This window comes from Electrophorus electricus, chromosome 3 (genome assembly GCF_013358815.1).
Source record: "Electrophorus electricus isolate fEleEle1 chromosome 3, fEleEle1.pri, whole genome shotgun sequence".
NCBI classification, from domain to species: Eukaryota; Metazoa; Chordata; class Actinopteri; order Gymnotiformes; family Gymnotidae; genus Electrophorus; species Electrophorus electricus.
Window position 1 is genome coordinate 2053276 of NC_049537.1, and position 15068 is coordinate 2068343.

General features: G+C 46.1%; 1 protein-coding gene across 2 annotated transcripts; it reads right to left on the reverse strand.

The window, feature by feature from the left end:
- Nucleotides 1–1027: 1027 nt before the first annotated feature.
- sec16b (SEC16 homolog B, endoplasmic reticulum export factor) lies at nucleotides 1028–15025 on the reverse strand. Of its 2 annotated transcripts, XM_035524815.1 has the most exons (25): nucleotides 13566–15025; nucleotides 13264–13361; nucleotides 13047–13149; nucleotides 12832–12925; nucleotides 11179–11299; nucleotides 10919–11064; nucleotides 10497–10558; nucleotides 10098–10236; nucleotides 9437–9667; nucleotides 9168–9265; nucleotides 7979–8060; nucleotides 7762–7879; nucleotides 7404–7515; nucleotides 6817–6922; nucleotides 6406–6543; nucleotides 6083–6196; nucleotides 5517–5604; nucleotides 4753–5028; nucleotides 4269–4297; nucleotides 3956–4060; nucleotides 3756–3857; nucleotides 3192–3285; nucleotides 2421–2470; nucleotides 2120–2172; nucleotides 1970–2003 (listed from the first exon to the last, which is right to left on the reverse strand). In XM_035524815.1, exons 1-24 carry the CDS (start codon nucleotides 13826–13828, stop codon nucleotides 2164–2166), a joined length of 2778 nt encoding a protein of 925 aa, XP_035380708.1. In that variant the 5' UTR covers nucleotides 13829–15025; the 3' UTR covers nucleotides 1970–2003; nucleotides 2120–2163. The 2 variants fall into 2 exon arrangements, with proteins under 2 accessions (XP_035380707.1, XP_035380708.1); XM_035524814.1 differs by lacking the exon at nucleotides 2421–2470 and having other exon boundaries at nucleotides 1028–2003.
- Nucleotides 15026–15068: the final 43 nt, after the last annotated feature.

The following is a 15068-nucleotide window of genomic DNA, read 5'->3' on the forward strand; positions in this document are numbered from 1 at the left end:
AAGAGCCCACCTGGGCGGGTTTGTCTCCGGTTCAGTGCGGAACCACGGGCGCTTCTCTCATCCCTGACATAATTTCCCTTCCTCCGTCTCACACATTAAAGCACCCTCTCCGTGTCAGTCATAGGTTTTGCCTGCAGGAGTCTTTCACCTTTCCTCTCTGAATGAATATCAAAAGGGGCATTGGGTTGCCTTGCCTGTCATAAATCCTTTTTTTTTTTTTTATAGGGTGACGATAAGATCCAGGATAGTGTGTAGATTACGCAGAAAGATAGAACCACGAGATTGAGATTTCTCACATTATTTATGTTTCTTAACTGTGAAGACATTTGTAACATCCATGACATCCTGGATCCAAGTCTTCTATAACAAATATATCCCATATGTGTGTGTGTGTGTGTGTGTGTGTGTGTGTGTGTGTGTGTGTATCTATCCCCAATCGTGATCACTGTATGCGCACTATTATGATTTAGCATGCTATTTAGCATGCTATTTCAGTAGTTTTGCTTTTTTTCTGTTATGTTAAAGCCTATATTGTAAAAAGGTGTTATTTTACATTTCTTCTCATAAAGGAAACCTTTTTAAAATGACCTCAACCATATAACTACAAAATGTTAATAATAAAATATACTTAAAATTGAAAACTTTATTATAGTTTTAAGATGCGCAATAATAGGTTTTCTTTTCTTCTGTATCATGTGATGCATTATGCCATATACATACCAAGTCAGCGTGGGGCAATTACAAACAACTTTGTTAGCTCGTTGTGTTTATATTTGTGTTCCCCTCTGCATTATATGTGCATGAGTTTTCTGTGTGGAAGTATGAGGAATCTTTCTTTCTGTCTGTTAGCTGGAACAGGCAGAAAATTAATGTGTGATTGTTTATAGTGTAGTTTCCATTAGAAGTGTGTTTGAAAGTCATCCAACTTTTCAACTTTCTAGTTCTTTGTTAGTACAGAGGAATGTATGGCTGTGCTGTAGATGAAGCAGAGAGGGTAGGCAGAAAACATACTGCAGTTGTTCTGTAGTTACACAAGTTTATTTCCATAATGTGCAGGACAGCACCTTTTTATACACTGGAGCGGAAAATTCTCTTCATCTTGAACAGTCCTCAGACGTATCGTGTAATCTACATATCTTTTGAATTACAAAGCACACCATCCCTCATCAATCTGTTCATTTCAAGTGTTTCAGCAGCCATATGATACATAAACATTTTAATAAACTCATGAAATGGTACATATTTGGTTTGTGTTCAAACAAATCGTAATCTCCCATCATCCAAACAAAGAATCAATCTATCCATCTCTCCCTCCATGTTGTAATGTTCAAGTGTGCCACATTCTTCCCTACAGCCTGGCCCCCAGCGCAACCGAACAGTGCACACTCATGGTAAAAAGATATGGCATCCATCTGCCTGTTAAATTCCGCTGTCCTTACTGGAAAGCACCCTGAGGTATTCCAGTTATCCCTGTGGACACATTTCTCCTGAAGCCAAGTCTCTGCCTGCTGTGTCAGGAGATAGTTTAGATAATAACACTGCAGTAATGCACACGACTCTCAGTCAACTAACTGCCATTAATTTACTCCCATTAAAATACTCCAACGCAAACTGTGAATGCCAAGAGCCCCTGCTTCAAACACATCAACCGGCGCAGTGCACTGCAAATATCTGTGAAATGTTAACAGCATTAATTAATACATGGGAAAAAAAACAAACATTATTTTAAAGATTAAAAAAAAAAAAAAAAAAAAAAAATGTATCAAATCAATCTCCAGACTGAAGTTCTACTCGTCTTTGCTATTGTTGATAGTCCAGCTAACTGGAGGAAATGCATTAGGCCCCTCCCATCCTCACACCCCATCTCCCCGCCCCATTCCAACCACACTTCCTCGGTTCCAGTGCAGATGTCCACATACAGCAAAAATGTCCGAGTTGCTCCAGTGCTTTAGAACAGGAAGCCCAAGACCTCAGCAACTCTAACCCTCAGTGTTCCACAGCGTCTGCAGCAAGATACAACAACGGATCGTGAGCGATGACCCGACTCCTGTGTGGTGACCTGGGCTTCTGTCAGTACTGGACCCCGAGACGGCTTGGACCAGACAGAGATGGACAGTACCTGTAAATCCTTCCCGCAGAGAAGCACCAGCTCCCGGAGCTCTATTAGGCCTCCTAGAATAAAATCAAATGTGAAATGCGTGTTGGGGGAAAAACGTGGCTTGTACAGAGATGTGTGCAGAGGTGGACAGTTATGATTTATAAAGTAAAAGTTCTCTGCAGGATTCTGTGAAACTCAATTTGCTAATGAGCTAAAAGCCATTTTCTGGTGAAACCAATGATACAAATTCACAGCAGGACTTTTACTTTTTAAACCTGAGCTTTGACAACCTCTATATGCTTCATACGCCCAGAAAAATTACATTCGACATGGAGCCGAAGTTCTGACCCATCGTCACACCGGGACTTTGCCCTGAGAAAAAAAAATTAGACTCCAGTTACACCAGGAGAAAAAACACCCAAGTTTATGACAATATGAGGGGTGTTTGTATTAGCAGGCTTCATCATGTAAAAGTGTGAGAGACCTCGAATAAACACCAATACTGAGAGTTGGGATTATTGGTCAAATGAAACCAAACCAATTTTCGCACGTACACAGGAGTTGGTGAGTGAAAAGCTTCGGTTCTTACTCCTTACGTTCTTGTCGTATTTATTTACACAAGATATAACTGCAAATATAATTACATGTCCTAAAAAGGTAAAAATATAGATGTGCAGAAGTACAAAAGGAGATTACAGGCCATGCTGGAGTACGACTGACTGCTCAGAAGCCAACTGGTTTGTGAGAAGCAAATGGTCCTGAGCCAGCTGGTCCTGGTTCTGGTTTGTGTGCTTCTGAACCAGCACTGGGAACACAGTGTGTGGCTGTGTTGTGTGGGGTCTCTTATGACCCTCAAACCTCCTCAGACAGCGTTTGGTGTACAGCTCGAGGAGTGAGGGGATGTGTTGGGCTGTCCTCACCGCCTTCTGCAGTGCTTTCTGGTCCAGAGTGGTGCGGTTCCCATACCAGGCAGTGATGCAGGAGGTTGAGGTCACACGATGATAGACACATGACATCACAAAGACCCCTCCCTGCCCCTCAGCTGATGTCAGACACATGCCCTCACAAAGACACTGTAGAACTGTACACATACCGGCTCTCCTCGAGAAAGGATTGATGCCAGCTGCTTTGGGCTGTGACGGAAGCATGCTGGTGTGAGGACAGGGAAAACCAGCGGACACTGGTGACTTCAGGAAAAAAAAGACAATTTAAATTAGGAAAACGGCCTTGAGCACATGGCAAAAAGGTAAAGTAGTTTGTTTTCACTGACTGACCAGATTCTCAGCTTACTTGAGGTTATATGGTGCTTTGCCAATACAGCACTTCCATGTTACATAGTAACATGGTAACATCATAAAAAAAAGTAATAACATCTAAGTTTTACTACATTATTATAACAGGATATTACTTATAGGTTAAAAAGTAAATTGCAAACATTAGACGAACTACAATTCAGCCTTAGATTCCACAAGCATCAAGATAGTCTCTTAGAACTCAATTTTCAATCAACTTTGGAAACTTCATCTATAAAATCATCTCTGATATATTTGTGTGTCCATCAGTCAAGACACTCTCTCAGAAACTAACTGCTAGACCAGTTGTGCAGTAGCTGGCTGTGTTCACTGATCCCAACACACTTGTCAGAGGTGATACACACCTGTTGCCCGCTGTCGGCAGACTCGTCTTGCTTGCTGTGATCCTGGGTGGGTTCTTTAGGCTTAGACCCGAACCATCCACTGAACCATCCAGACTTTGGCGCCTGTGCGAAAAGGAGTGGTAAAGGAATGACAGACCCACGACACTGCAAATGGCAACCTAACAGAACTTGGAAATACCTGACGAGGCTACAACACTGACCTTCTCCGATTTTGGGAGGTTCGTCACTTTTGCTTCAACCTCAGGTGGGTTGGTTGTATCCAGACCAACGCTACCCAGAGCAGATCCATCTTCTGAAGTATCCATCTTGAAAAGAGACAGAGTCAAACTCAGATGCTACTGTATAAAACAAGCTAAAAACATACTGCCCGTTATTCAAACTCTTATAATAGTTTAATGAACAACTAAGTAAACAACTTTGAATTGGAAGTTTGGATTTATTATATAAACTATTATGAATATAAGCAACTTAAATTGTAATATCTAATTAATTAAAAAGTTGTCTTTTTCTTACCATATTTGCACCAGTTGAGAAGCCAACGTCTATGAGCAAACAAAGCACATTGGATAAGTTTAGCAATTACACAGCTTGATAAATGTTTAATGATTTACATTCATGAGGTTCACTATTTAAATGTAAACAAACACAACACAGTCCAAACGTGTCGGGTTAAACCCAGCGCACATGTTCAACAAGTGGGCAGGTGGCTCTAGAATGTTCCATAATAACAACACACAAGCCAAATGAACCAATGTGAACAGGAAAGAACATTCTAGAGAATAACCACCCCGGGTTACGCCACGCGGACTCAAAATCCGAGTTTGTTGATGTGTTTAGGGTGAAATGTTCAGTCACTGTTCTCTGGGCTTCAAGCAACTCTGTTTCACTGGCACGCTGACCCATATCACTGCAGCTCCCTGGAATCAGTGACCGTATGAGTCATGCGGATGCTCAGCCCTATCCTGGCCTGCAGCCACTGGGGGAACCCCAGACTCACCCTGCGGCTGCCCTGGAGGTGTTGCCAAAACAGTCTGCAGGGGGTAAATGGGAACTGGGGCATAGGTCTGGGGAAGCTGCCCGTCAGGAGCTGTCCGTTGGACCGCTGAGGTGTAGCACTGCTCCTCTGGGGGGCAGAAGGGCAAAGACCGCTGCTCTGGGGGGCAAGTCTGCGCTACAGACTCAGTCTTCTCATCCTGGCCCACATCGGCACCATTCTGACTGGTCTGTGGAGATGTGTGGGTCTGATCGGTGAGCAGAATGTCTGGGTTAAGATCTAGATATGAAATATAAGAAGATTTTTTTTTTTTAAAGACAGAAAGGAAGGAAAATGTTAATACTTTCCTCAGTGTTGGTCTTGTCATCTTTTCATAGTGGAATCAACAAACAGTGTGGACCTGGTCTGAAATGCTGAAGTGCGTGTGTTGCGGCCAGACTAAAGTCTCTTACTGTCCCAGAATTCAGAATCGTCTGCACCTGTTCCTCACTAAATTTCTAAATGTCCACAGGTAGCCATCAGTACGTCTGTGGACAGCACATGCACATAAACATTTCTACTGTCTAATTCTATCTTAAAAGATAGACAACTAGTGATCAGGAGGTTGCCAGTTCAAGTCCCACCACCATTGGATCCATTGTTGGATCCCTTAGCAAGACCGTAAATTGCTCAGACTGTATTCAGTCATTATTGTACTCTTTTTGGATAAAAGTATCAGCTAAATGTCATAAATGAAAGTTGCACAATGTGTTGGCTGAGGCAGTAACCTTGGAGCTTATCTGCATGTTCCCAGTTCTTCTCACTGTTCCAAGCACAGTCTCCCGCTGATGGGTACGTACTACTGCAGTCTCCCATCTACAGACATACATATTTCAGTGGCACATGACACCACTCATCAGAACACACACACAGATCACTAAAAGCCAACGGCAGGAGAGTCTGGCACACCTTCCCCACAGAGTGACATAATGTGTGAATACATCACACTCATTCCAAACATGTCACCATGAATACATCACACTTAACCCACAGTACACACTTCACACTTTACCCACAGTAAACATGTCACCGTGAATACATCACACTTAACCCACAGTACACACTTCACACTTTACCCACAGTAAACATGTCAGTGTGAATACATCACACTTAACCCACAGTACACACATCACACTTAACCCACAGTAAACATGTCAGTGTGAATACATCACACTTAACCCACAGTAAATGTCTGAGACTGTTATGAAGCGACCGTGAGGTCCAAAAGACCTTAAGAGATGAAGCCTGTGAATCAGCCACTAAACTACAGACGAGCGAGTGAGTGAGAGTTCACCTGTAGGGCCTGCAGGCGTCGCTGCAGTAGAACCAGCCAGTCTGGGTCCGGGTCAGTGCCGGCAGAACCCGCCTCTCTGAACTGGGTTTCAGAGTGTTTAAGTCTGTCTGCCAGCTGTGGGAGCCAACACAGCACATGTGAACATGCACACATGCGCACACGCACACACGCGCACACACATGCCCGCGCACACGCACACCTTGTTTTGGGAGAATGGCACAGAACAAAAAACCTGTGTGGTCAAGGATTACAAACTTTGTCTATTTGTGCTTGCAATTATGCATGCATGCACACACGTGCGTGCATGCGTGCGTGTGTTTTACCTTGGTGACCTCCTTCAGTAGTGTCATGTGGGGCTCTGGGATCCTGAGCAGTGCCTTGGCCACACCCTCACAGTAATGGAAGGCCTGTGTGAAGAGGCCACAGTCCAGCAGTCGACAGGCATACAGGAACTTATACACCTGCAGGAACACACACAGCACAGCCACAGAGGAACAGGTATGGGAGTCCCACCATGTTCAGATCACAGCCTGGCAGAGAAACCTTCAGACAGCAGCAGCTACACATTACAGAAACCAGAGCCAAATGTTCTGTAGTGCAGAAGAAATCGGCAGTGATTGGTCAGCACTGTGGACATCTGAATTACACCTACTAATACATATTCATATCTACTGAATACATATACATAATTACTAATTTATATATATAATGGGGCGGAGCAGGCTTAGTTTTACCTGAAATGAAGGGATGCTGTAGGAGGCATCTTCGAGCCTCCGACAGTACTCCAACACCTCGGTGCAGCGGATGGCAGAGTTATGGCAGAACTCAGTGAAAGATGCACTGCACAGACAGAGAACAAGAGTACGTGTGCATGAACACACACACACACACACACACTTACCAGAATGAGAAAAGATTCACCTTTAGATTCCAGCAGATGTTATAACATGTCTATATCAAGGGTAGTTTGGATTCAGGAAGTAAAATTCCTCTCTGGACTTTTGTTGCACCCACACTAGCTAATTATCTCGTGATAGCAAGTGAGACCGACTGGAAGATGGGAAACCACGGCATGTTGTACAGGATATCCTACACTGTTCTTGTGCCTCTGTAAATATTCAGGCCAACTGAACTTCCTTTCATTTCTACTGGTCACTTCAAAAACACCTCCCGTCACAAAGCAACTCAATAAAACTTCAGAAATTTCGCCCAGAGCCTCAGGGAGCATGGCGGACCCCGAGACGCCGCGCGAGGGACCCATCCTAGAGTGGGAGAAAGCAGAAACTGAAAGTGTAGGCCATACGAATACAGCTGCGCTTACGTCTGTGCGCTGCCCAGCAGGACGAGGCGGTGGGCCTGGGTGCTGTACCAGCCGAACGACGAGCCAGCCAGGACGTAGCAGATATGGGCGGCATGGAGGAAGCCTCTGGAGGCTGAGAGCGCACACACACACACACACACACACACACACACAGATAGAACACATTCCATTTTCTAATAAAAGCCTCCCAATCTCCAGCGCCACACCACTAAACAGCTCCGCGTGTTCCACGATCCAACACTCATGAGATAATGATCAAGTCCAATGTCTTGGACTTCAGCAACTTTGACAACTGTGGAATCTACAAACTGGGTAGGCGGTGGACACACATGTAGACACTTTTGGCTGGGAGTCATACCTAGTGTGTCACCCATGGTCACCAAAAACCTGCAGCTAACGTCAGAATCTCCCGTCCCATTGGACAACACGACAGCGAGGTGAGGTCTCCAGTCGCCCCACTTCTCCCTACTATACGACTACAGAGAAGAGGGGAGGGGAGGGGAGGGGAGAGAGACTGTTGGTATCTGCAGTATTCTTACTGGAAACCAAAATAGAACCAAACAGCAGTGTGTTACCGTGGCAACAACTGGGATCCTCCCAGAAAGCAGCTGGAAAAGGGTTTGGAGTGGATCGCTGGGAGCCAGACTTCCTGTAAATCTGCAACTCTCACAAACACACATGAATTTTACCTTTACTACGTTGCTCATATATACACACCACTCACAGTTCCAGGATACAAACGCTCTGTCCAGCACGGTGCAAAACACTTTTGGACAGGAAGTGATCACACTTTAGTTCAAACTCAGTATCAGATTATGCACAATACAGCTGATCTACTTACATACACTTTGGCCTATAGGACATACGACTCAGAGAGAGACCGACACAAAGCTCAGAGAGAGACCGACACAGGAAACCAACCACAGGTGTGGAACACCTACTATGCATTAAAAAAATGTAACATGGCACAATATCCTAAAACACACACACACACACCATGCCCACCCAAAAACAAAAACACATCCCCAGGACTCAGGTTGCCCGAGTCATCGGTCACACTGACACACAGAGCAGTGGAATCAGGTTCTGCTCTGTCAAACAGCTCACAGGGACGCTGATGTCCCACGTCCAGGTGTACCACAGACATGGAATAGGAGCCAGCTGCAATAAATGAGACATACAGTAGAATGACAGGGAGCTGTGTACTTGTGTACTCTACATATGGTGGACGTACCGTCAGGGCACAGCAGAAAAGCCAGTGATATGAACATGAAACACCCTCTGCCCACAGCGGTTTCACAGATGTAACCAAATGCAAATGACATGCATAACCCCAACACAACCAGATCACTCCCCAAGCAACTTTGAAAGTCAACTTTGAAAGTCAAATGTCCCCCAAAATAAAAGGTGGGAAATTAGCACCTTCACTCAGAGGTTACTGGAAACTACAGACGCAGGAGAGCCCAGAATCAGGTTCCAGAGACGTGTGCACAAAACCTAACCCAGCTGCAGTGGAGACTGATATAGCGCTGGCCTATCAGCGGCTCGGCTAGCAAGCTCACAAGCCGGACACCCGAGCCGCATCTTTACCGCGGCGTTAACGGCCTGAGGAATGTGTTTCTGCAAACCAAATTCTCTCATTACCAAAAACATGCAGCAGGCAGCGGGGAAGCAAAGATATGCTGGACTCGTCTTCACGTGGAAGGAAGGAAGCAGAATGCTCAGTGTGGCGAGCGGAGCATATCTCTCTCAGGCCACACCCACCTGCTCAGCACGCCGGGGTACGTCCTGCTGTCCATCTTGCTGGCCAGAAAGAGAGCATGACCCCACAATCCACCCTGCATGGCCAACTCCAGCGCCTCCTGGATGGGAGGAGAGGTGGGGGGGGGGGGGGGTTGGGGTTCATGACTCAGGAGGACAGAGCACAAACACACACACTGAGTTTCTGCACACTGAACTGTACTTCAGTCTTCAGTCTTTGCCTGACGCAGAGAAAAACAGAACAGAGAGGGAGGCAACGAGATATGAGTGACCTTCTTCCTGCCTTCCAGCAGGAACTTGGTGTACTTCTGGAGGTCTTGCGCCGAGACCTCCTCTGTGGTTCGGCGGCTTCCGGTCAGCAGGTCGGCAGCATTGAGACTGTCTGTCTCAGGGGTCGGAGTTTCGCTCAGATCAATGAGACTCTGCTTGTTTTTGTCCTTCTCATCAATAAAAGACTGACTGCCCTGCATCAGGAGCTCAGCGATGTCCGAACCAACGATTCTCTGCACACACACACACACACACACACACACACACACACACACACACACACACACACACACACACACACACACACACACACACACACACACACACACACACACACACACACACACACACACACACCAGTCATCAGTCTTTAATGTGTCCCAATAGGAAAATGGGTTTGCAGCTAAATGAAACACATATGACTATCACCATGGTAAAAACACAACATGAAAACAGCAACTAAAAATCACAGTTAACAGAGTAATGTCTGTGCTGTGTAGTGTCATAAACCTAAACTGTAAGGAGCAACAGACACCGACAAGGTTCAAGGAACGGCTGGATTTAACGTAATAACAGCAGGTGGAAAAGGGTCCCCAAGCAAAGAAGAACCTAGCCATTTTGGTTTTAACCCCTGACTAAGCAATTCCGTGTCGGGGGCCTTACCCCGTTCTGTCGGCAATGTAGTACCAGCAGCTGCCACAGGAGGGCAGCAGAGGAAGCGTCGGTGGCAGTCTGGTCCTTCAGACACGCATCAGCCATCTGCAGAGCAAAGTTAATGACGTCTACCTTATGCAGATCCTCCCTGCACAACAGAAAACGAAGACATTTAGCTCTTAACTGGTTTTAACTCCGCTCTCTTCATTTAAACTTATTTAAGCTTCTTTTATATTTTAAGTGAATGAATAAGAAAACTAAAATGTGAACTGTTCTGTTGCTGTGCTGCAGCATTAGCATACATCAGTGAAGTGAAGAAAGCAACGGGTTAACTGCAGTTAATCAGAGTCCTTATTCACTAAAATTTGTGGCTAAATTCCAGAACTTGATTGTGGTGGCTTGCCTTACCTTGACAAAGGCCCAGGAAAATCTCTCATATCATTCTGCTCACACGTGCCACTCAGAATAACCTACATACATCAGTGGTCACCATCAATTAACTCCCATGTCCTTTATAAAAAAACTATACATGTTTAAAAAAATAAAATAATATTATACACACATTTGATTTTTTTTTATATATATATAAAATATAAAATACACACATACATTTAGATGGAAATAATATATAAACACAAACCAGCACATCCCAATTTCAGCTGTTACCAATTTTATTTATAAACAAAATTACACTTATCCTTCGTAAAACATACTTTTATATCCATTTTGGGATGCAATGCCCAGTTAATTAACTGGTTAGACGTGCACAGCGGAGCAGCGCTGCTCTGAGATCCAGGACTAAGTGTGGGCGATTGAGTGCTCCATCTCACCTCCAGGTTGTGGAGCTCCACCTGGGCGGGTTCACCCTGAGAAGCCCGCGCCAGCCTCACTCTTACCAGCTGCCCTGCCGGCCCAAAGCTCACAGCCACGTGGGGGAGGCAGAACTTCAGTGGTGCCGGAGCCTTAGGCTCCGCCTCTGATTCCAAGAGGCGGGAAGAGTACACAAACACCAATCAGCTTGCTGGCTTTATCCTGATCTAGCTGACTCGGTTTCGGTGTCACATTTGCTCCCTGGTGGTTCCGGACCTACCGGAGTGGGATGATGGCACCGTGTCAGTCTGTTCTGATCCGTTAATGTACTGGCTCAGCTCATAGCTGCTGGAGGACAGACCAGAGGTCTTGGATCGGGTCAGTGCACCCGAGTCCCACACCTGCAAGGGAATCAGCACCAGCAGTTTGAGCTCAGACCCGACCAGAGTTACACATGAATTGTTACACACGACTAGAGGTACGCACGAACTGTTACACACGACCAGAGTTACGCAGGACCAGAGTTATGCACGAACTGTTACACACGACCAGAGCCACGCAGGACCAGAGTTACGCACGAACTGTTACATCCGACCAGAGTTACGCACGAACTGTTACACCCGACCAGAGCCACGCACGAACTGTTACACCCGACCAGAGCCACGCACGAACTGTTACACCCGACCAGAGCCACGCAGGACCAGAGTTACGCACGAACTGTTACACCCGACCAGAGTTACGCACAAACTGTTACACCCGACCAGAGCCACGCACGAACTGTTACACCCGACCAGAGCCACGCACGAACTGTTACACCCGACCAGAGCCACGCACGAACTGTTACACACGACCAGAGTTACGCACGAACTGTTACGCACGACCAGAGTTACGCACGACCAGAGTTACGCACGACCAGAGTTATGCACGACCAGAGTTATGCACGAACTGTTACACACGACCAGAGCCATGCACGACCAGAGTTACGCACGAAGTGTTACACACAACCAGAGTTACGCACGAACTGTTACACACGACCAGAGTTACGCACGACCTGTTACACACGACCAGTTACGCACGAACTGTTACACACGACCAGAGCCACACACAACCAGTTACGCACGAACTGTTACATCTGACCAGTTACGCATGAACTGTTACACGACCAGAGCCACGCACGAACTGTTACGCCCGACCAGAGTTACGCACGACCAGAGTTACGCACGAATGGTTACACACGACCTGAGCCATGCACGACCAGAGTTACGCACGAACTGTTACACACGACCAGAGTTAAGCACGAACGGTTACACACGACCAGAGCCATGCACGACCAGAGTTACGCACGAAGTGTTACACACGACCAGTTTCGCACAAACTGTTCACACGACCAGAGTTATGCACGAACTGTTACACACGACCAGAGTTACGCACGAACTGTTACACACAAACTGTTACACACAACCAGAGGCACGCACGACCAGAGGTACACACAAACTGTTACACACAACCAGAGGCACGCACGACCAGAGTTACACACAAACTGTTACACACGACCAGAGCTACAGCCAAGCAGTTACAGATAGAACCGCACGCAAGCAGAGCTGCACACGAGCAAATGCAGGGTTTCCAGGACTAAGCTAACATGTAGACATGCACGCAGACATGCAGTCTGGCAATGATAACGACACAGGTTTACATTCTAAAAGCCTTTTATTAACTATTCATCATTACTACAGTACCAAAAAGCATTTAATAACTCCATCTATATTTCATTGCAGGCCCCGTGGCTGCTTATGCTTTGGTATATTAGACCCAGAGGATGGGGCCTGTAGATTAATGCACCAGTAGCGTTACTGCTGGAAAGCTGTGGAAACCTCTCTCATCCTTGACACTGTGTGTGAGGTCACATGGCCTGAAGTAGGTGGCGGCTGACCTCTAGGGCTCTGCCCCCATCCTCGTTCTCCACTCTTGGTCTGTGCTCCATCCCGGGCATGCTGACGTCAGGCTGCACACTGCCCCTTCTGAGGCTGTACCCATGATAAAGACAACAGCAAAAATCTCACCGCTATGAAATTAAGATTTATGCGCACAGGTGTAGCTGAGGAGAGAGACAGAGAGAGGCAGCATGAGCAAGTGAGCTGGACTAACCCATACTGATCGGTGGGGGTGGTTCCCTGCCAACCTTGTTTCAGTTCCCTGCTCTGATACCCTTCCGCCTGCCATACGCCATGTCTGGGCCATCCACTGGCATCTGAGAGCGTGGCATCACCACGAGAGAACATGCAGGGCATCAAAGGGAATTCAACAGCAACCCCTGCATTTAACCGAGTAAGTCAGAAGCCGCCTGACCCCGTTATGCATGTACCTGAACACCCATAATGCCCTTGGTAATAGCCATGATCATAATAGCCGTAGTCGTCCCTGTAGTCCCAGTAACTCTGGGGAGAATAGTCACGTGCCTGCCTAAGAACAGGACGCCAGTTAGATTCACATTGCTTTGAGGCCAGAGGCTGAAACGAGGATGAGGGTAGACTCACGAAATCAACGTCCTCGTCATCACAATACGTCATACAATAGAGAACAACAAGAATTACACTTTGCAAAACTCACAGGATGACATGATATACTGTAAGCATGACTTTTAACAAACAGGATTCAGAGAGTTACCTGGAGTGTGGGCGAGTCCAGTTCGGTCCATAGCTCTGGGTGGACTGGAGGCTACTGGACGGCGGGATCAACTCAGAACTGGGAGGAGGACTGACTGAGTACTGGCTATACCAGGGGTCTGGATAGTGCCACTGGCGCGCCATTTCTCTGGGGTCTGGCGGTGGGTAATGAAGTCTGTAGGGGTCGTCTCTGGGTTGTGGGGGCTGGCCTGAGGTGTGGTTCCGCGAGCGAGGACCATACCAACTCTGACCTCGGGACTTCATTATTACTTTAGTAATAAAAACAACTTAAGCGAGTTCCCTCAAGTTTAGCCTGTTTGTAAACTGAGACTGGAATAATCTGAATCCTTATCAGCTGTCTCTGACAACACGGACTAGAAACTACCCATGTTTTGTATCAGGTTTGCACGCTAGATACCTTGTTGCTCTTCCTCTGTATAAAATGAGGGAGACGCACGAAGGGGTTCAAAAGGCCTTCCGACACGTGCGCTGCTTCTCAAAAGACAGATTTAAGAGACAAAAACTGCACGAAACAAGTGGCATGTGGAAATAACAGTGAAACAAATATCAAATAAAGATGATTAAACTGTATAGTCTACAGCTGAGAACAGTCTACTGTGCCCTAAACACTGCCCAAGAACGTCCACAGAAAAACCTGTGGGATAGCAAACTGTAATATACATTACCTTAACACACATAACTAGATCAGAGGATATTTAACACAATTAGGATGCAAAAGCGAAACGCTGCAGTTTTAGCTCACCAAGTGCCTCTCCCCGTTTCAAAGTGCACACTGCCACATCATTACGCTACAAAGCACAACACTCACTGACCCATGAACCCAGAAAGCCAAAGTGCACGGCTGAGCCTGTACACACACTGCCTTCTCCCACGTTTCTAATGGATTAGAAGTCCAGAGCGACACAATTCTCTGTTTTTACTGAGCTGAGTGTGGAACTGCTTCTGTGCGTCGGTGGTGAGAACTTAACTGAATTCTTTGAACAGGAAAATTAAACAACTTACAGGTTACTTCACTAAAACAATTTGACAGGCGCGTGTGATGTGCTTTGTGCTCGCGCTCTTTCCCATATTTGGAATATTCGAATCTGCCACGTCGCGCGGAACCATCTCGCTCACACGTACACCTCAGTGGGAACACTTAAGCAGACGCATCGCCATGGACGCTATAAACCCCCATTTTGGGAAGGGAAATCTGAAAAGTATTCTGACACTTTTAGACATTCATGTCAGCTGTGAAAATGTTTTTAAAATTCAAACCTGAAGAATTAAGGTCAATGATAGATCTATATAAGCTGCATATAAACATACTGCGTATCCAGTAAATACATGGATATGTACTAGTGAAGTCTTGTATCTAGTCTATGCATGTTCTTTTCAGAAACCCACTGGTTGGACCAGGTTTAGTGTCTCATATTCACTATTTAGTGAACTACGTTATTATAGCATGTGGCATCATGAAATTAATACTTTAAGCAAAGGGCTT

Coding starts and splice junctions, on each gene's coding strand:
- sec16b (XM_035524814.1), bottom strand. CDS start 13,828: ATGAAGTCCCGAGGTCAGAGTTGGTATGGTCCTCGCTCGCGGAACCAC. Junction 7,516..7,761: donor GACCATGGGTGACACACTAG/GTATGACTCCCA, acceptor GTGCGCTCTCAG/CCTCCAGAGGCTTCCTCCAT. Junction 6,923..7,403: donor CTGCTGGGCAGCGCACAGAC/GTAAGCGCAGCT, acceptor CTGTCTGTGCAG/TGCATCTTTCACTGAGTTCT.